The 22433-nt window shown below is 37.0% G+C and overlaps 1 protein-coding gene across 3 annotated transcripts; it reads right to left on the bottom strand.

Annotated features, from left to right (window-relative positions):
- Positions 1 to 58: 58 nt before the first annotated feature.
- Positions 59 to 22301, bottom strand: neur (E3 ubiquitin-protein ligase neur). 3 transcript variants are annotated; one of them, XM_090174014.1, is made up of 8 exons: positions 22120 to 22301; positions 3645 to 3884; positions 2403 to 2726; positions 2093 to 2339; positions 1707 to 2002; positions 1523 to 1642; positions 1345 to 1458; positions 59 to 550 (listed from the first exon to the last, which is right to left on the bottom strand). In XM_090174014.1, the coding sequence occupies exons 1-8, from the start codon at positions 22169 to 22171 to the stop codon at positions 342 to 344; spliced, it is 1602 nt and encodes a 533-aa protein (XP_090030140.1). In that variant the 5' UTR covers positions 22172 to 22301; the 3' UTR covers positions 59 to 341. The 3 variants fall into 3 exon arrangements, with proteins under 3 accessions (XP_090030140.1, XP_090030139.1, XP_090030141.1); XM_090174013.1 differs by having other exon boundaries at positions 60 to 553; positions 22120 to 22300; XM_090174015.1 differs by lacking the exon at positions 22120 to 22301 and adding an exon at positions 13370 to 13541 and having other exon boundaries at positions 60 to 553.
- Positions 22302 to 22433: the final 132 nt, after the last annotated feature.

Here is a 22433-nt window from a genome sequence, read left to right as displayed (position 1 = left end):
ATACTAAAGGTTGGTAAAATAAGAGTTAAAAGGCATAGTAGTTTGCTTTCAAAGTGAATTTTATTTTTATTTCCCTGCCATTTTATTTAAAAAATCATCTAAAACAATTATATACAATTTTAATGGAAAATAACTGCCAATACCATTATAATATGCCGAGATTCATTCTCATTGCATTCCATTGACTAGTATAGTTAAAAAATTCTCAAAAACAACACCCATTCTTAAAGATCAATCAATTTTTCAAGGAAATAATTTTTTTTTGTATTAGTAGCAATCCTAAATCTGGTGGCCAGATGTGTATTACGAAGCTAAGATTTTAATAGTTAAGATCTTTAAAATTACGTTCTGTAAATTCTAACAACGTCCCTAATTGCTTTACGACAAATTGGGCAGAAACCTCCTCGAGGATTTTTCCATTGAATTTGTGCACAAGTGAAGCACATGCACAAGTGGCCACAGTCGTACAATACACAATTGATAACTCTTTCAAAGCAAAGAGTACATTCATTGTTCATTCCCACACCACTTTCAGCTCCACCATTGATACCTACTAAAATAAAAATTCCATAATTAGTATTGAATCTTAAGATAAAAATAATTAAAAATTTCGTAAAATTATCTAAATAATAGCTCCCCAAGTGTGAAATAATTATTAAGCTTAAGATTCTTTTTAGCCTGTGACAAATCTGTTAAATGAAAAAAAAACCACCAAAACTACCAGGGTTGCCACAATCTTTTGAAGGAAAAAATAGGATAACTTTTAAACTTAAAATGTAAATTCATTTAGCTTAGGCACAGCTTATAAGCGAAAATTAGTTTCTGGTTGAAAAGGTCAGGGAATTTAAGAATTGGTAATAAATCAGGTAATTTACATTTATCTTGAAAATTATGGGAAGGTAATTTTACTATGGTTTGGGTTAAATTGTGATTATTTGAAGGTTCCTTACACGATTTGGTCATTTATAAATTTTTTTATTACAAAATTCCAATAGTTTTTAATTAAAAGAATCTAAGTTTGAAGCTTAAGTAAATTCATTATCTTCTTACAATAGTAAAGTAAACGCACCCTGATGTAATCAGCTAGGCTAATACCTAAGGCACCACCTTAGGCGTAAGTCATCGAGAGACTTAAATATGGTTTAAAAACATGAAAGTTTCAGAGCAGTAGTCAATAAAAATGGTTTAGAAGTATCTCTGTAAACTCATTAATAAATCATATGAGAATTAACAATAGTATCCCCCTGCCCATGTTACACGAAATTGGTTTGAAGGATACTGACGCTAACAATCTTATTGAAACTGATTTGTAAATATACTAAAATCACATAAGGCAAATCTCACCATCAATTGAAGAGCTGGTGGAACTATCTAAGAAACTAGTGGAGCTTGGGTCTAGAGTTTGGCTTCGTTGTAGTCTGTGAGTTGTAGCAACTGAGCAATCACTTGATGTAATTCCTGAAATGATATGTCCCAATAAGTTAAGAGAGACAAAGAGCAGGCCCTTCAAAATTGACCTTACCTAAAGATTTAATTTTCAGTGTATTTCCATAGAGATCAAAGAAAGCCCAGAGCTGCTGAGTTTGGTCCACATGCATAATAGTTTTCAGAGGTTGATGGTTTTTGGCAAACTGAACCTCTCCTAAATGAGAAAATTAATATAAGCCAAATAAAATTCCTAAATAAAAATATGCTAGGTGACTAACCCGCGCTTCTTATTATAAAAGCTAGTTCATCTCCTTTTTGAGGACTCTCAGCTACATCTTTCCTCAAAACCCAATATTCTCTACGATCCAAGAGCATATCAGGATCGTCGGGCAATTCTTGTTGATTAATGTTCAATGTGGCTGGATCGCAAGTAGTTAGACCGAAAGTGAGCGCTCCAACATAGGATCTTTCAGTCTTCAGTATTTGAATCACCAAACGTTCTTCAAGCCTCAGTGGACGGGAAGTGAAAACGTAACCCTGACAGTAGTGACTGTCACTTCGTTCGGCAATTATACTGAGTAAGTAAAAAGTTAAAGTTCAGTGCAGTTCAAAGAAAAATTCAATTACAGGGACTTCTCTTCAATACGCAAGGAATTGAACTCACCCAGAGTTTGATAGGAAGACATTGGAACCTTTTGTTTTATGAAATGGCAAAGAGGAAAATTGGGCATTATGGTAGACTCTGATTGGTAGAGAGTTTTCCGCTTGAACATTGTCCAATTGGTCAATATTGAGTGAAGAGAGTCGAAGGGAGAGCCTGTTTACATCTGGTTCGCTTGTTACAGGAGCCGTATTTGCCGAATCATATATGACTGAACTACGATGATTGTTTAAAACTTGTCTACTATTTTCTATTTAAGAAAGATATTTATGTAACTTCTCATCTCTATCTCAAAACATGACTAAATATTTACCACAAACAGTCTGCTGCCTAAGGTTGTTTGGCTGGTTAACACTGGGTGTCACTAGTTCAACTGCCACAGTGTTCCCATAGACGTCAATCATTCCCCAAAGTGGGCTAGTGGTGCCAACACCATCAAAAAATATCCCCTTTTCTTCTCCGTTAATTCCATAATGGACGTGACCAGTCTCATTGACATAATAGAAAAGAATGGAGTCACGCTGAGCTTGTCTCTCTCCCAGAGCTTTGGCCCAATGTCCTGGCTTATTGGTCAAATCTGGACACGCGTATTTTGGAAGACCAGAACGGGAATGACTTGGATCGACTGATGTAAATCCTGGAAATTAAAACCATTTTGCATTTTAATTGGTTTGAAATTAAAGTGTCATCACTAAGCATTGATCAAAAATTTTATGAGTTCCCTATTTTTGAAAGAGAGTGTGGTCAAAAGGGGCATGGTTTATCACTTAACTAAATGTTATATCAAATTTATACTAGAAGCAAATCAATTATTTAAGGATAGTCACAAATTTAATACTTGTTTTAAATTGTATTTAATTCAATAATTTCTAAATTTAAGGCGGTTTTATAATTGATATGAGGGTGGTTACTAATTTGTTAGAAAATTTTGTTACTCTTAGTTAACAAGGGGAAGGGAAGTTGAAAATCCCCAGCCAATATTGTTCACATTAGCAATTTTATACTAGAATTCATGATGGGATTCCCAAAATATGTTGTACTTTTGCCTAGATGAAATAAGACCATATGTAACATAATACCATAAGTAATCGCCAAGAAGTAATATTTAAAAAAGTCAGGACCCGCAAGTTACTGTTTATATAGTGCTTGTTAAAATTATGGAAACTTTTAACCTGTAAACAGAACATTGTGTTTTTGCTAAGCCTTAATATGCCTAAAAAACCTAGTTAAAAGGAAACACTTGTTGCATAACTTACAATACAGGTGAAAAATTTCTATTATTTCAACAAGCATTATATAAAAAGTTATTTGTTGGTCCTAGCTCTCGGAAATATTACTTCTGGGAAATTTCCTTGAAGATGTTTTATTATAGCGTCTATTGGTGAAGAAAGGAGGCAGAAGGCTGCTTATCGTATTACGTTACTTATGATACGAACCTCGCACAAATTACAATGGTTTCAAGATGTTCAAACACACTATTTCATTGGGAACAAAACAGTGTACTCGAACGTCCTTGGACGATTTTGAACTAGATTTACGTGTCGAGTAAACTAACCGAATCGTAAAGCACCACTCCAACTCGTGGATGTTTCCACGAACTTCAAATAAATCCTTTCGTTGACTTTGACGGGTCTACTAGTGAAGGCGATGCCTTTGCAAAAACTGTCCGTGCGCCGAGCCACCGCTCCGTCTCGCGACAAGCCAATGTTTTCGCCGTGAACCGTGTGGAAAATTATCGGTGGAAGACCACTGTTGAGAGAGCCCGAATTATGGCCGCTTCGGGATTGGGAGGAAGCTGTCGAGGAAAAGATAAATAAACACTGAAATTAGACCACACATATGCAATAAAAACTTGGTTTTACGTAACATTTAACCATGTATGTATGTCACCCGCGTGCACTTCAATCTCGTCAGAAGATGTCAGTTTTGGGGAACCAATAAAATACCGGTCTGATTTGAAACACCAGAACTTATTAAGGATTTTGCTAAAATCCTTAACACCCCTGGATCCAGTGTTGGGCATTTTCGTCAAAGAGCCGCTCACGCTCACGTCTTTTTGAGCGGTAAAATTTTTGCTCCTCTCTTTCCGCTCTTTTTTGAGCGGTATAATTTTTGCTCCTCTCTTTCCGCTCTTTTTTTGAGCGGTATAATTTTCGCTCCTCTCCACTCTTTTCTAGCATACAATTAACTTAAGTAGCTTTAACTACATCTTCATCTACTTTCTACACACAATCCCTAGGTATGTAGGGGCAGTAGCGTATCTATCAGGGGGCGAAGGGGGCGGTTGCCCCAGGTGCAAACTTATAGGAGCGGAGGGCGCGTTTTGAATGGTCGGTCGCAGATTATCACGACATTTTTATTCCTTGTATTTCAGACTTTCAGTAAAGTCTTAAGTTTAATTTCAATGTTTATTACCAAAGCAAATAATATTTGTAGTTAATTTGCCATAATAATGAATTAATTCGTCAATTAATTAAATAATACTTGAAGTCATTCAAATAATTATTCATTAATTAATATTAATTGTATGAGAGGGGGCTAAGGTTTGGTCTTCCGCCCCGGGCAACCGTAAGTTTAGTTACGCCACTGTATAGGGATTATCGTGTACTAGTTTCACGTATCGAAAACTCTCGTCGCCATTGTTAATTATTTTGAAATCGGACATACAGAAGACAGAAGTTTAAGCGGTAAATCTTTCGCTCCTCTCTTTCCGCTTTTATTTTGAGCGGTAAAATTGGTGCTCCTCTAATTTTTGTTTTGCGCTCTTTTAAAAAGATATTTTACCGCTCATTTTCGCTCATAATAACAAATCCGCTCACAATGAGATGAGCGGTGCCCAACACTGCCTGATCAGACCACTCTGGTTCCAATATTGTCCGCTCCCTACTTTGGCTTTCGAGTTTCGATATTTTAGGCGCTGCTTAGTTAATTATTGACAAATTGATAAATAGTTTGAATGCGGCGATAACGTAACTATAATTTTAATTCATCTTTATAAAATTGAATTATTAAATAATAAAAATTGAATTATTAAATAATAAAAAATTTAATTTAATTGAAATTTCCAAATTTCGTACACTTTCATAAATACATTGAAGTATAATACGTTATTTTAATCAATGATTTTTTAAATCACTTGATTTAACTCAATTTGACAAAACAGATTGGTAATTTGGGATAAGATAAAAATCTAATATAACAAGTATTTTCAATGGCATAGGCTGTACGCCGTCACTAAAAAGCCTTCTTAAAAACAGTGGATAATTTATTAGATTAATAATTTATAAACTGGTTTAAATTTACTAATTATTTAGAGTATTTGAATGTTATTCGAGCCAAGGCTTAGTGGAGAATCAGCGCCAAATAAATCGGCTATTTCGAAATAATTTATTTCTGATTTTATATTTTGTTAAATTTATCTAAATTCAAGTTAACGCCATAAATTTCAAAATGGAAAAGGCTTGACGATCACGCGCAGAACTGATTATGACAAAAAATAACTATTAAAATTTCGCGAAGAGCAATTTTATAGTTCCCTAAGAAACCAATTCTCTAGTGGCGTTTCTTTTTCAATTTGGCGGGGATCGATAGATAAAATTGACAACCAGCCGATGAATTCAAAAAAAGTCTGTACGTCATCCATTAAACCACGCCAATATCATTAAGCCGAAAACCGTTTCCATTCGTAAAAACATGCAAATTCCAAGTAACAGCAATGAGCTTTAAAATGCCGGGCTTCATTGGTAAATTGAATAATCAACTCATACTCGGGAATAGAGACGCTGTATTTTTCCTACGAAATATGAAACGTCGTTACTGATGATAATTTGTAGAACGCTGTTCTCCGAATGAATGGGGAATCGGAAGAAAGCCCTAGTAACACACGGAATATACAAAATAAGGACTGGAATGGCTAAAATGTTTATATTCCCTGTACTTTTGAAAACTTATATCACGTTCATGCAAAATTTCCACTGCGTCTTATTCTTACCGTCTAACATTTTATCTGACCAATGGTATAATAAGAAAGCACCATAAAATTAAAAAAAAAACTAAATTCCCTGATTTTTAGTAGTTTTTAAAATGACTTTTCCAGGTTTTCAGGTACTCTGGAAAACCTGATGCTCTTCGACCAATTTTGAAGTAAATTAATAAGGTTGAAGGTTAAAGGAATGTTATGATGTAGTATTACATTACTCAGGGTTCGTACGAAGTTTCCGGAATTAAATTCCTTGACATTTCCAGGTTTTCCCTGACCAAATTGCCATATCTTCCCTGACCGTTAATTATGTAAATCTTTCAAAAATTTATTTGCCCGATTTGTTTTTGGAATCATTTTAAAATTCCCTTACTTTTTTAAGGTCATTTTAAAATAATGGATTTTTTTTTTAAATTCCCGGACTTTTCCAGGTCGTTTACGAACCCTGTTACTTTACTAATTAAAAAGTCGCGCAACAAGATTTCATTAAACAATATACTTGTATGGCATACTTACGAGTGATTATGTAACATATGGTATTATAAATTGAGAGAGAAAAAAAGTCATCCCTTTAAAAAGAACACGGCCGTGCCTCTGGGAAATGGTTAGAACTAGATCTGTCAAAATGTTTCAAGTGGAAATGGCACCAAAACGGCGCCCGCGAAACTATTATCATAAAGACGTCAAAAAGGAACTCATTTTAACGCGTTATAAATGAAATACGACAGGAAGAAAGTTGTTTTAAAACAGTGATTGTGAAAGGTCAAGTTTAGCTTCCAGTTTCAGCGCGTAGAAAAGGGTCGGCAGACGACCCTTTGATTTTTCTAGAAAGCACTCTGAATAGGAAAATCAATATTTCCTTATTCAGAAATGTATTTTCCGCGTAATAAAAACTAACTCAAACGCCGCCGATAAATCTGGAATGAATGAACGGAGCAAGCTCTACTTTTTTTACTACGAGATATTACAATGTATCGCTCCGCCCGTAACGCCGAGCGTAGGGTAAAGATTAACTGAAAAGACCATTTAACTTCATTACGAATGCATTTATAATGAACTGATAGCGTTCTTAGACAAACTTAATCGCTGGGACTGATTTGATTTATGAATTACAAACTTCCCACGAAAATCGTGTTACGTACATTTAAATTCCGTTCTTTCGAAGAAGACTCGCTTTTCAGATTAAGCCTATATTGTCTAACGGAGGGGAGAGGGGGGGGGGGGTGTTGGACTTTAGTTAAATAGAAGCAGAAGTACATAAAATCCTCGTGAGATAAGTATCCATTTACGCTATAAATGTGGAAATGGATTATTATTATTATTGATAATAATAATAATAATAATAAGCTAGGCTAATACCCAAGGCACCACCTTAGGCAAGCCTTGCATGCCACGCGAGCCAACAGCTTCCTACACTAACTATTACCGTTATATTATAGAGTAGTATATGGAGATGGATACTTTTATCGTAAGAGAGATCTCATATACTTCTGATAGAAGCAATTCCAGGGTTGGCACGATTTTGCCAAGGGTGGAAACAACCGCGGTTTTTTTACACGTAAAAACCGGGCGGAAAGAAAGGTTTTTTCCGTGGTTTTTACTACCTGTTGTTTTGCTGTTAAAAACCGCGTGGAAAAACGTATTTACACATCTAGTGTCAAAATTCAATAAAAAATAAATAAGAAAAGCAGTGATATTCTTCTGTTCTATTCACACTTCTTCTGGCTCTCCTATATGCAATGACCAAATTAGTCACTTAATAGATATATCAATGATTAATTTAGCCCGAAAAGGGTTTTATTTTTTCACTTTTTCCCACATGTCTCGGCGCGCCAAATCTGATATAGCTCGTCAAGGACGGACAAAAGTATCTTTCAAACCAAAGGCGCGAATGAAATTCCTTCCGAATGAAGCATCCTTTAAAAACTAGGACGGACTTACGTCGTTAGTGATAGACTTCTGCCCTCATTGACCAATTTGACAGCGATTGAAGGGCGAAAAGTACGCGGCTTGGAAACCAGCGTATTCGCTGTACACAGCGCTCCTAAAGCCGGGTTTTCATGGTTGCTTTTAGCGTGTAAACGAAAAGATTGAGATATTTTAATTTCGCGTGAAGTCTTATTTTTTTTTTTATTTTCGCGCTGAAGCCGCGGCCATCTCGCTTTCCGTTTTCATGGCCACGTTCACACTTACCCCTAGAATCGCTTCGTTTAGATAACTAGTTTCCAAAACCAGCGTGAGAAATCGCTTCGTGTTGGTTCTGGAAGCAACTCGTCCAAGTCGGTTCGCTTAGAATCGCTTTCAGAATGATAAGGCGGGCAAGTAAAATTGCTCGTATTTTCCAAAATAATGGGAATAAAATTCTAAATAATGTCAAATAATATTACTGTATGTATAGTAAACGTGATTAACTAATTGTTTTGGGATACATTTTAGTATTTTCAAAATTCTAGTCATAATTTGAAATGACGTTAAGCCTTGGCTATAAGCGAACCGGGGTGAAGCGATTTTGCACGTGTGAACCACGAATTATCGTCGGCGGTCAAAACTGGCATTCAAACTGACCTAAACAAATATGGCAGCTGCCAATATCGGACGTTTACTTATTAGGAAAAAGCTTTTGCTATTTAAACTTTTAATTCTTTTAAAAGCGAAGAATTATAAACGAAAGTATAAAAGAAACGGTGGTGGGTTCAACCTATTTGGAGAAAAAGGAAAGCGGAAGGAGATTATGAAACGCTAGTAGGTATATAACTAAATAATGATTTTGTTAAATTGGACATTATTATTTTATTAAAATATTTGTAGTTAAAGGCGATGAGAGAAACTGATCATAGCTACTTTAGAAATGATACAAGAATTCACCGGAGAAGAAGCGCAACATACAAGCGTGGATGAAAACTGAAAAGCTAGTAGCGCGACCGTGTATTTGAACTATTTCTAGCTCACGCCAAAGTTTTACACGCTAAAAGCGACCATGAAAACCCGGCTTAAGTGAAAGGAAGGGGTTGCTGCTAACCATCTGCGACGACACATTCAGCCGGCGGCTGCAGCTAGACAAAAAACGCATCCAAATGCTATTTCCTGGCCGACATTTTATACGGGCTACGTATTTTCTATTGACGTATTATTCCTATAACGTAACAGGATGACACTATCCTCGCGAGAGACCGAAACTAAAAGTTGTACATCTGTACGGCGCCGAACAAAGTAATACACCCTAGATAATATCAGGCTTTTTCAAGGTACAAGTTTAAAGTTAAGTCGTTACGCTTTTTGCCTTGATTTTTTTATTATTAATAATAATTATTATTATTAAGTGTAAGAAACGCAACCTATTCTTATAATAAATAAACAATATTAAAAAAAAGCAATATTTCTTTAAACTAAACAAATGTCAAACTTTATCATCTTCCAAAACGGTTTTAATTATACTCAAAACTAACCTTTGTACTAAATTGTAAGTTTTTGTAACTATTGTGTATCGATAAGTTTCAGCTTCGAGCATTTTGCAAACCCAAATCTAGATTGTTAGGAGCAACAAACACAAGGAGAACGCAACCCGTCAAAAGTCGTGTAGTTTCTCTCGTACAGTTTTCATTGGCTAGACGCTTTAGCTTCTACTGCCGTCGGAAGGGGAAAATTCGGAAATTGCCCCCCCCCCCGCCCGTAAAACATTCAGCGTAAAGGTTCGTCCAATGAAATTGGTACACAACACTGCGTTAGCGTGTTTAAAGGCTAGCTGCGTTCTCCTTGTGTGGGGTGCTACTAGGTTTCAGGGACTTAGAAAAAAATTGGGACTTTTCGATATTCTATAGACCTGTTGGGAGTCCTGGAATGTTTACTTCACTTTTGGCCGATTTCAATAAACTTTATTTAAATCAAGTAATATTTTAAAAAAAATCATTGATTTTAAATCACACTTCATTTCAATGGAGGAATAAAACAAGACGTACGACGGTCGAAATACACACAATCCTTCTAATGTGTTAAGTTTGTTTGAGCTATTCACAGCAACCTGCAACGCCGGTATCGCAACCAAAATATATCCACGGTCACACATATAAACATATTTACACTTATTTGTTACTTCTAGTCATACTTTGAAAGCATCGAAAATTTCTTCGATCAGTGTCACTTTTATTTTTTACTTCTGATCACACTTATTTGTTACTACTAGTCAGCCGTTGAGTGTCACACTTATTTCTTCTAAAAACTTATTAGTTACTTCTGATCACACTTATTTTTTCTAGTAACTTATTAGTTACTTCTGATCACATTTATTAGTTACTTTTGATCACATTTATTAGTTACTTTTGATCACATTTATTAGTTACTTTTGATCACATTTATTTGTAACTTCTGGTCATACGCCGAAGACTAGGCCGATCAGTGTCATACTTAATTGTTACTTCTGCTCATACGTTGAAAGCGCGGCCCACTCTGAACGGCCTTGAAAAACGCCAGAGGGAAACGGGCGCGTAGACCTTTATAAACACGCGGATTTACAATGTTGGAAATTGCGGGGGTCCGTATACGCTGCCCAAAAAACCTTACTTAGAATTAAATTTAAGGAACGTATTTGCAATTCTAGGTTAAGTGTAAACCACAGCTATTCAAAAATATAACTCTCATGAAAATTGGACTTAAATATGTAGATTTTTAGGCGAAAATATTAAACCACCAAAATTGGGGTCCCGTAAATTACCCTAAAAACTATACTTAAATTTAATATTTACTGATATAACCGAAGTTGAGGTTCAACTGAATCCTAACCTATCCAATAATATTTGTTTTAACGTTATCGGACTTAATTTTAAACAAAATAGTAAATTGGGCAAATGCCCAACTTCTTGGGCTCCGATTTGAAAACTTTATGAAAGGCTATCAATGGTAATGTCTGTACATCTGAACGAGATATCATTGACACCGTTGAAGAGGTATGCGTGACACGGCGCCATCGGCGGCATCGGCTACACTGTACGTGAGACTAATACACACAAATCCTTAGGATTGTGTGTAAAAACCGGAGTAGCATAAAATATTAAATAAATTAAATTTAAGATTTAATTTAAGATTAGCTAACTGATAAAAGTTAAATATCCGTTAATTGTACTAGATAAAAAGCCATTTATTGTATAAAAATCCATAAATTAATTCAAATAAAAAAAATCAAAAAAGGGCCAATCACGCAGTGGGGTAGACAAGGGGGGGGGTTTCCGTGCCCCCCCCCCTTCGTTGTAACCTTTTCTGTACTAAAAATAAATTTCACCCCCTTCTCGACCCCTCTCAGGTACTTTACTTAGTTTGAACCCCTCCCTTGAAGGATTTCTGGCTACGCCACTGCAACTCTGGTTTACTTGTTGGGAATTTCACAAATACGAAAGTGACCAGATTGATTTCGCAGCGCTCTGGGAGCATTAAAATATAATCAAAAAGAAAAGTAAAAAACGTTACTGGCGAAGGGAAAAACTAATTACGTACTGCAGTAAGTAATGAAGTAGCCGCATTGTAAAGAGTAGTTTAAACATATTTTAATGGCAATTACAGATTAAAAATTAAAAATTACAGAATGTTTCGATGGAACTGTCAACTTAGCTTGTCGAAACGTCTGAGAAGCATTGTGGAAGCCTTAAGCTGGTTTCACACTCGACGGAAAATGTGCCGGAAGGACGATAATAAACGCCGAGCTGAAAATTGATTACCATTCGATATACCGCTAACGTTCAACTTTACGCTGCTAATTTTCCGTCGAGTGTGTAACCAGCTTAAATCGTTGCCGTTCGTAACGTCGAGGGCTAAACCTCTTTAAAATTACACTGGATAGTTTTACACGTCAGTAAAAACCAACAGCAATTAAATGTATATCTCTACAACTAGGAACAACAAACACAAGGAGAACGCAGCTAGCCTTTAAACACGCTAACGAAGGGTTGTGTACGAATTTCATTGGACGAGCGTCACGAGCCTTTACGCTAAACGTTTTAAGGGCGGGGGGGGGGGGGGAAGACAATTACCGAATTTACCCCTTCCGACGGCAGCAAGCGCTAAAGCGTCTAGCCAATGAAAAACGTACACAAGAAAATCCACGACTTTTGACGTGTTGCGTTCTCCTTGTGTGTAGTGTTGTGTTTGTTGCTCCTAGACTACAATAACATGAAGCATTCGCGTACTCATTTGTAGGCGTTGCACGCGGCGCGCTATTAAAATTGTCGAATATTTGAATACTCCGCGCGGCCCAAAAAGCGAAAGTAAAGCTCCCCTGACATAAGAAAGCGCGGCATGTTTAGCGCGAATAATTTATCCGGGAGACTTCCGCTGTTTGAAACGCGACGAGTTTCCTCCGAAGAGGAAACCAGGTGTGTTTCACCAGCGAGATGGTCTCTCTTCGAGGGAGAGCCACGGAACAAAGGTAACTTCCTGTTTAAGCGACATCCGCTCCCAAACTTCGCCAAAGCGTTAACGGCCATCCATTATATTGGTTTACGAGATTAATAACGCGAACCAAGTTCCGTCGAACGCCTCGATATTTATTGACACACTGGGCGCAAAAAAGAAACGAGTTGTCACCCACGTCCTTATAATATTCCCTTTCATATTTCGAAACTATCCAGACACGGATGGGACTAAGCGTAGTTTCCCCTACACGATCATCCTACACATTTTCCCAGCTACGCAACTTGAAAAAAATTACGAATAAAATTGGAGTAGGATACGGGAAAATATTTCTTTTTTTCTTCTTCTTAGAAACGTGGTTCGTTTAAAATATAGTTTTAATCAGACTATAATATCCGGTCTAGATGCTTGACCTTTGAGACAATACAAAACTATTTTGACGGTTGAAAACGATTTTATCATTGAAAATTAAATATTCGTAGATATTTAACGGTTTTAAAAAGCAGATGGTGATATAATTGAGTTCAAATTGGTCGGTTTAAAATTAAAAAAATGATGTTCCAAAAACGTATGTTTTACGAAAATCATTTTTCTAAGTTTTAATCTTTTTTTTCAAAACCGATTTATGTTGATATTTCCATAAAAATCAAATTATAACGGTCGTAAATTTCTGATTTTAAGACTAAATATTTGAATTTTCGCCGACAGATTTAATTTCCTGATACAAAAAAAATTAAAACTTGGAAAACTATATTAAATATCCCGGTAACAAGTAACGATACCTAAATTTTTATCTCTAATTACGTATTTGGGACGAAACACCTAAGTCTTCAATATCTATTTCGTTAAAGAAATAAATAAAATTTAAAAGCCCATAGTAAAATTAATTTAAAAAAACGTCTTACCGAACCGCTTGATTTTCTTCAAAACCTTCATATCTCTTTCGACGTTCGCGACGGCCGAAAAAAGATCAAAATTGATTTCTCGAAGAAAATATCGAACGGCGCGAGTCGCATCAGCTGCCGCAACTGTCCGGGCCGTTCTCTCGAGCCTCCTCTGGGACGCACCCGCAGCCGAGTCAAGTCAACGGGGGCAATCGAGTCGTTTTCGCACAGCGAAACGCGCTTCCCTTCGCAGTCGAATTAACGAAAGCCGCGAAGCTTGTATCCTATCACCCCGACCAAAGAAAAGTTCCTACGACCAACATCCACGCCGCTCCGACAAAAAGCTAAAAAACCGCACCCACGGAATACGGCCTGTTAGACCAGAGAAAACACTTCATCCAAGTATCCTGTTAATTATCGGCCGAAAGGTAGTACGGTCTAATAGGTTATACTCCGCGAAACGACTCGAACGCGCCCGATTCCGCTTCTCTATCGCGGAAGAAAATATCGAGCCATCTCTCTCTGGAGTGGCGCGAGGACTCCGCGGCTTCTCCATTTCATCCTCGACCGCCGCCGCCAACGCCGCCAGGGGGGGCCAGGCTGATGGCTGAGCGCGTGCCGCACTACGAACGAAGCTAAAAGTTCTTTTGTGTACTAAACAATCGACGAAATCTCCCCTCCTTTTCCGTTCGTACCAAAAAAACCCGCCTAAGGAAAGGCGGTGGTATAGTTGGAGACCTAGGCCTAAAAAATCATCAGAGTGTACTTCCCCAGCACCTGGATCAGCGGACGTCTTCCCCACCAAGCAACCCCTAAAAAAAACTAAATGTCTATTATAACGCCTTGAAATTTTAAGGAAAGAGAGTTCTACGCTCCGGAAATATGCTTACGGGGCTGTGGATATTTTTTACACGGATGCGGCGTATTCATTTCGCGACCGTTTCGCTGTTATAACGCGCCTACCAATTGGGGTAGTTTTGGCACGTGATAGCGTGGGTGATCAAATATTGTTTAGATTTCTTTCTCAGCCTATAACAAATTAATTTTGATAAGGGCCGTGGAAGAACCTTTGAGTTTATTATCGACAACCACTGAACCGTGCTTTTCGCGCCCATTCGCGGGTTATTTTCTTTTAGACTTTGGATTCAAAAGGTAACCGGAAGTGAAACGAAAGGGGATCTACAGGGGCACCACGAAGAAAAGTCAAGCCATCGCATCCGCTTTTAAAGACTTACAAAAGAACTTCCTCTCTTCGTTTTGTTCACCCCCCCCCTCCAGTCCTTATACTTCGTAACACCGTAAGTAACATACGAATTATAAGTATGACACTTGTAGCAGAGGAGCTAACTACTCTCGATCTGTATGTTATTAGCTTGAATAATCACGTGTACAAAGCGTAGGTTATCACGATAATTCACTGAAAATAAATTTCATAGCAATACTTACAGGTTATAAGTAGAGGTCCATGATTAAATTGATTTTTAATAATATTTCGGAAAATGGTTAAAAAACATGTATTATTCGTAAAATTTGAGCTTTTTATCGAAAAAAAAACGTCTTTTTTCCGATTAATTTTACAAATTTATCGAAAAAATTAATCGGATAATACAGAAATAAATTACTTGATCAAAACATTTTACGAATAATTTTGAGAGCTTTATCTATTGAATAAAAGTTAACCATCCCCGACCTCTAGTTATAAGCGGTATATACAGTAGTATTTATATTTACAACTATCCAAATTGAATATAACAAATTTTAAAGTGTTGGCTGCACGAAAATTTAGCTATGGCTAATTAATGATTTCATTAGAAAGAGCAAACATTTTTTAGCAAGTACAGAAAATTTCATCAAAATCGGTTAAGTGGTCTTTGAATTATTATAAAAAGCAGTCGAAATGGTGGAAATCGAGTTTTTCGGCGAATTTCCAGACTTATAAAATTCTTCTCGGCACCCATGACGTCAGAAAATGCGAAGCGTATCATTGGCTAATTGTCTGTAATAATTTTTTTTTCATCTGAGATTAAAAGCGGGTTGATTTAACACCCAGGAAAAAAGTCCTTTGCAGTAGTAATTGAAATAGGCATACAAAAGCCTACGTAGTAGAAAAACGATATGAAACCGAATAGTCCAAGAACCCATGACAAAATAAGCATGTGATGAGGTACACGATGGGTAATGATATTTTTTAATTAGGTTAGTGATTTTTAACAAAGAACTGTTTGTCTTACGGGTCAAAGTGGGGGCTTTCCGGAAATATGAACCACGTGACGTCACTTCCGGTGACCTTGAAAATTGATATGACCTGATATTGGTATCGTTCGATTAGTCTCAACGTGCTCTTACCAAATATCGCTAAATTAACCTTCAAATCAGAACCAAACGGCGTATAAGTCTAAAAAAGTGATTTTGTCTTATACATGTAAATTTTTGAGGGGCTCGAAATTAGTTTTTTAATCTTATACGCCTCTTGGTTCAAATTTGAAGGTTAATTTAGCGATATTTGGTAAGAGCACGTTGAGACTAATCGAATGATACCAATATCAGGTCATATCAATTTTCAAGGTCACCGGAAGTGACGTCACGTGGTTCGTATTTCCGGAAAGCCCCTACTTTGACCCGTAAGACAAACAGTTCTTTGTTACAAATCACTAGCCTGATTAAAAAGTACCTTGACCCATCGTGTAGCTTATCACATGCTTATTTGGTCATGGGCTCTTTGACTAGAAGGCTCCTCGTAAATTTTTTGTTAAACGTCGGGTCGCGCGCGCCGCGTAAAAAAAAAATATTTTTTATTTCGATAATAAGCCTAATATTATGATTAAAAACCTCTGGTTTGAAAACTTCTTCAAGTAAACAGAATCCCTCCACTTCAGTTCCTTCTATTTTAGGGATAAAACTACAGCTTTGATTTGCCCCAAATTGCTCGTGCTACGGAGGAGATAAATTCGCCGAAAATTTCAGGATTTTGGGGAGCGAAAAAGGTCAGTTTCGGACTCAAAGTTAATACACTTAGGCTTGGAAATTTGTTTCGACAATGACATTTGCCCGCATTCATCCGTTTTTATTACTATCGATTTTTCGTGCAACCAACACTTTAAGTTTGTTATGTAATTAGTCTCATTTCAGAGTGAGGAATAAGAGTTCAAAGTGTCATTTTTATTTATTGGGAGAAACAAAAGTATCGTTTTACTGCACAAAGAAATTTGACGACCCACATCGGACAATTTCGTACATTAATGCGGTTAACAAGGCGTCGATTTTTTATTTAAAACAAAATCGGATAATTATCGTATTAATCGGATTTTTGCCAACCCTGCGAAAGAGTGAAATACAGATTCACTTTTCTTCTCTGAATTATTGGACAGTTAGCGCTCATTCTGACTCTATATTGTGCCACCTAGGAGCAACAGCAGCTAGCCTTTACACACGCTAACGAAGGGTTGTGTACGAATTTCGTTGGACGAGCGTCACGAGCCTTTATGCTGAACGTTTTACGGACAGGAGGGGGACAATTTCCGTATTTTCCCCTTCCGACGGCAGCAGGCGCTAAAGTGTCTAGCCAATGAAAAATGTACGCGAGAAAATCCACGACTTTTGACGGATTGCGTTCCCCTTGTGTGGGGTGTTGTGTTTGTCGCTCCTAGATGCCACCCTCTCTGAAACGAGCGGAGCGGGCCGTGATCGCGTGCGAATTTTGGCCGCGCACGCATGCGTCGTTTCAAAAACCAAGTTCGCGCACGAGCGAGCGAAGCGTGTGCGAAACTAGGATTTTTTCATGTGTTGCAGCCGCCTTATTCTCCACTAGGATGGACCCATAATTCAAGAGGACTCGCTGCTTTCATCATATTTAATTTAATTTCAAACCAAATTGGTGTCGTTAGGATAGATTTCTAATCGTTTGACGTTGCGATAGACAATAATAATTCTTAAATCGCTTTTTCACATGATTTGAAACGGCTAAATCAGCAGCAGGAAGACTTCCGATTTAGGCAACGCCCACCGTGTTCAAAGCAGTGTCACTTTGCAAGCCTTCCTATTTAAACCACGCCCACGGTGTCGAAAGCAGAGAATCCCCTTGTAAACCTTCCAATTTAGACCACGCCCACCGTGTCCAAAACAGAGAATCCCCTTGTAAACCTTCCAATTTAGGCCACGCCCACCGTGTCCAAAACAGAGAATCCCCTTGTAAACCTTCCAATTTAGGCCACGCCCACCGTGTCCAAAACAGAGAATCCCCTTGTAAACCTTCCAATTTAGGCCACGCCCACCGTGTCCAAAACAGAGAATCCCCTTGTAAACCTTCCAATTTAGGCCACGCCCACCGTGTCCAAAACAGAGAATCCCCTTGTAAACCTTCCGATTTCGGTTACCTAAATCTTATCTAAACTAATAATTACTATTATGTTTCAATATTTCATCATTATTTTTCCAAAGTTATTTAGTTTTCAAGACGTATCACATTCCTGGAAATAAAGTTCAGGAAGTCGCTACCGGGTGGCGCTATTTCGACATTTCTTGGTGTTACCAGAAGCGAAGCCTCTAACTCCCTATACCGCCAACGTAAAACTTTTGAAACGTCTTGTTTTCGACACCATGGACTAATTAGTCCATGTCGACACCATGGACTAATTAACAACAGGGACGGCCCAGATCTATAACATTTTCCTATAAAGACCCCAAAAAAAAAGTGTTAACGCGTTCAGCAGCGTTGCCAGGCAAATATTCTTTATCCTGGTGATTCAAACTTCATAAACAGGAAACAGATTTTTAACGGTTTTAGCGGTTGTGATTTGAATTTTCAGATTGTTGTTTACAAAGGAAACCTTAAACGTCTCTCATAACCATCCATGTTATCACGTTAAATAACTATAATTATAGTTATTATTTTAGTATAATCGGTATAGTTAAATGATATTTTTTCCACCTCCGATTCTAAGATAGATTCGAAATTATCTCGGAAATTATTCATTATCAAAAAAAGGTAAACAACTATTAAGCCTTGGTACAATCATTTATATTTATGAATAATAATATTATATTATGATAATAATAATTACCGTAACAAATTTGGGAATTGCTTTTAGAACGGTAAGCAGTGATATTTTACTATATGTACGATCGGAAAATCTCGACATTCTAAATTTTTACGACGATTAATTTAAAAGACTTAATATATTAGCACCGCATGGTAATCTCGTGGTTCAACTTTTAAATTCCAAGGCCCAAGCATTCCAAGGAAGCTTCTTTCCCTATCCCCCCCCCCGGTTATTTTGAATCACCAGCCTATACTAGCATTTCCTGTTATGCCCGCGAGTACCGCTAGAGTGCGTCGATGCTTGTTCTTTTTACTTTTTTCCCGGGCCGGACCGTCCCTGTTGTTAATTAGTCCATGGGACTAGTGAGCGCTATATTTAGTCTTTGTAGCGAAAAAGGAGTTTGATCTCCAAAACGTCGGTTGGCAAACCTGAAACGTAGGTATAGATCATCCTTGGTTTAAAACTTTAAACGCGAAAGGCTTGAGAAAATTACACTTGAGATTTCGCCTTCAGAATCACGATTATTGTTCATTAGTATGTATATTTATGATAGCAAATAATAGTTTTAACATTTATAACCTTTATAATGTAGAAATTACCAAGTTCAATCAAAACGAGGCGAATCTCTCAAAATTTAAAATCCCCAGCAAAATCCTCTGGCAATTCTACGAGCTAAAATGTAAACAATCGTCTGCATTTTTCAAATGTTTTCTCAGCTACTGCTCGCGTGTGAATCATTTTAATTTTAGAAATTTTGTACATTTTATTTCAGGTTTCAAGTGATTTCAATATTTAATTGATGAAAGCAATTAAAGCTTCTAAATTTACGTGATTTCAAGTAATTTAACTGCTGATTTGTACACCTGAAGTCCCTCAGTATGAATATATCGAGAGGACTATATTTTCTGGCCACATATCGCCTTCACAAATCTGTATCCCTCCGAATACCTCTAGTTCGAAAACAAGACGTTTCATGATTTTAGGCGAGTTAGCCACGGTCACACTAGAGCTTAAAACCGAGTATAGGTCGGTTTGAACGCCAGTTTTGACCGCCGACTATAATTCTTGGTTCACACGTGCGAAATCGCTTCACCCCGGTTCGCTTATACTATAGCCAAGGCTTAACGCCATTTCAAATTATGACCAAAATTTTGGAAAACACTAAAATATATCCCAAAACAATTAGTTAATCATGTTTACTATACATACAGTAATATTATTTGACATTATTTATAATTTTATTCCCATTATTTTTGAAAATACAAGCTATTTGACTTCCCCGCCTTGTCGTATTGAAAGCGATTCTCAGCGAACCGACTTGGACGAGTTGCTTCCCGAACCAACACGAAGCGATTTCTCACGTTGGTTTTAAAAACTAGTTTTAGGGGTAAGTGTGAACCTGGCTTTTTATATGCTTCTGGTGTTACTGAGAAGAAAGGACGTAGAAGAGCCCGCCGCTGCTCCGGTTTTTATTTTAATTATCTCTGCTATTATTTTTGATCGAAGTTGGCCAACGATGAGTAGTTTTTCCGTATTCACAACGAGTTCATCGTTTTAAAAATTGAAGTCTCAAACTTTATTTGTAAGATATGGAAATAGTAGCAATAGTAACTTCTTTTTGAATACAGAATGCACACGTTAGTTACTAGTCCGTTCGTTAATTAATTTTCAGTTTTTTTATAATCCTAAACTCATTTTTAATGGTTACATCCGCCGCCGACACGAAATTGTCGGCGCGGCGCCGCCTCCAAGTGCTCTAAAAATAGGTTACGGCACCGCTAGTTATTTTTCATCGGCGTCGGACTCTAGGACGCAGTAAAAAACTAGTAAGTCTAATACTTATGAGCTTTATCAAGAAGGTATTTAGGTTACATATAATATACTAGTTTACCATTTTACAGAATCAAAATGTTTTGTCGAAAAAGAAAAGAAAACGTTCTAAATGGCGTGATACAATTGGAAATTGCTGTTTGAGGCGAGGTTGTGTTGTTGGAAATGCTAGAGGGCCTGGAAAGTAAACTCGTAAACGAAGCAATTTTAAGGTTTTTTTTTTAAACTTCCCGAAAATGCTCTCGCACCAAATGCCTTCCATAAGAAAAGAAAAAACAATTTAGAACTACGAAACCTAATTTTTAAACTATTTACAGCTATCCATACGCCTGTATTATCCTGCTCATACGTTCTAGATATGTTCTTGGTATTATGTCCCTTATGGTAACACGAAACGAGCTATTTTGTAGATTTTCTGTTGTCACTGTGCTATGAAAATCCTTAGGCCAAAAAGCAGGGGGCCACGACTCTTCTAAGGATTTTTTTCACGCGCCTTCGGTGGGTCTTCACCCCCTTCCCCCCGGCGAAGTTTTAAGCTGCGCCACATGATAATCCAGATTGGCCTCCTGGAGATGGGTAATTAAAAATAAGTTTCCTTCTCCACGTAATTATGCGCACGTTAAATATCAGAAGCAATTGCTACCCTAAAATATAAATTGTTTGTTACAAATCCCCCATTGAAGCAAAATCGAGAATAGCTTTCATCTTTCGAGACATTAAACAACTTAACCATGGATAAAGGATACAGAGCTCTAGCTTTACTTTGCTCCATGGGTATCTAGGGGTGGCTAAAAACGATCGAGGGGGGATTTTTTTTTTAAATAAGTGAAAACCATAGCACATTAAATTCCTTAAAATTTGGATAGTGCGCCACATGGTTAAGGGTGCCAGAGGTGGCTTACCTTGATATTTTAAAGAGGCCCAAAAAATTATCGAACACTTTCTAGGGATAGCTATTAGTAAGTTTTTAAATTGCTTCAAATTTGTAGGGTTTAGCTTTATTATCCCTTTCCAGAATGGACTTATCTACTTATTCGCTAATTATATAAACCATATTTTACAAGCTTTTGAAAGAATAAAGGGACTCTCAAAATTTTTCTAAAAGTCCAAAAAATAATATTTGGCCTATCAGTCACAAAAATCCAGCTATCACCAGTACCATGGGAATCAAAATGGCACAGGTTCAAGTCCCAGCTACGGGCAAACATCTTGTATTGTAACATTTAAAACTTGAAAATAAAACTTTTAAACACAAAATTTGCCACTGATCTCCAAAAAGAATTGCTTGGACAGTTTAGTACGATGCAAAAAAAATTCTGGCGAGTAAACTGGAAAAATAGTTGGCGAGTAAACTGTACCGGAAAAACTGTTTTTAGCTAATAGACCTGTCAGTTTCGTAATACTCTTTGGTTATATACGATGCTATATTGAATGAAACTTTTGGCATGCGCTTTAACAATCATAGAAATTGATACAAGGGCATATTTCTAACATATCAGCTTCTATGTTAAGCATTTAAGCAATGATGTAGGATGTAAATTCGGTGGTCAGGCTCTACAAGGTTGCCTATCCTTCTGACTGGATTGAGTTTCACGCATATCCATTATTCATGGAAAATATTGAAAGCTTTGACAAATACACATCATATTGTTACGTTTCAAATGTCAAGAGCTTAAGTTAAAATACCATCAATTTATATTTCGAAATTCATTTTGCACTTGAAAATACCACTACACGTTTAGAGTCTGAACGGCAGGTAAATTGACCTGCAAGACCCAAGTCACCCAAACTTGTAGAATTAGTATCGCTCCCAAAAATGTTACTTAAGATAAGACAATTCCCCTATTAATTATACCAAGCCTTGGCTTCCATACATTTTGTGTCAAATAAAAGAAAACTTACGACTTCTGCTAAGAACACTAGTGTTGGCTCCCATGTTTTCAGAAGCACGCATAAAATATTTAACTGTCGAAATTATTTCATTTTTAATTTTCCTTAAACTATCAATTAATAATAAGAACAGGAACAATAGAAGGTATTTTTCTAAGGTTGATGAACGCGATTTGCTGATTTGCGTGTAAAACGGTTTTTTCCCTAGAGTAACTAGCTGAAAACTATTCGTGAGTTCTGAACCGTTAAGAGAACGGCCTAGGACTGAGCTGTAACGTCACGCAAAAGTTCTGGATAGTTCAGAACTTTTGTACGAATAGTTGTGA

Source organism: Leiobunum rupestre, chromosome 4 (genome assembly GCF_980474605.1).
Source record: "Leiobunum rupestre chromosome 4, qqLeiRupe1.1.hap1, whole genome shotgun sequence".
Classification (NCBI taxonomy): Eukaryota; Metazoa; Arthropoda; class Arachnida; order Opiliones; family Sclerosomatidae; genus Leiobunum; species Leiobunum rupestre.
This window is presented reverse-complemented; position numbering and strand designations above follow the sequence as displayed.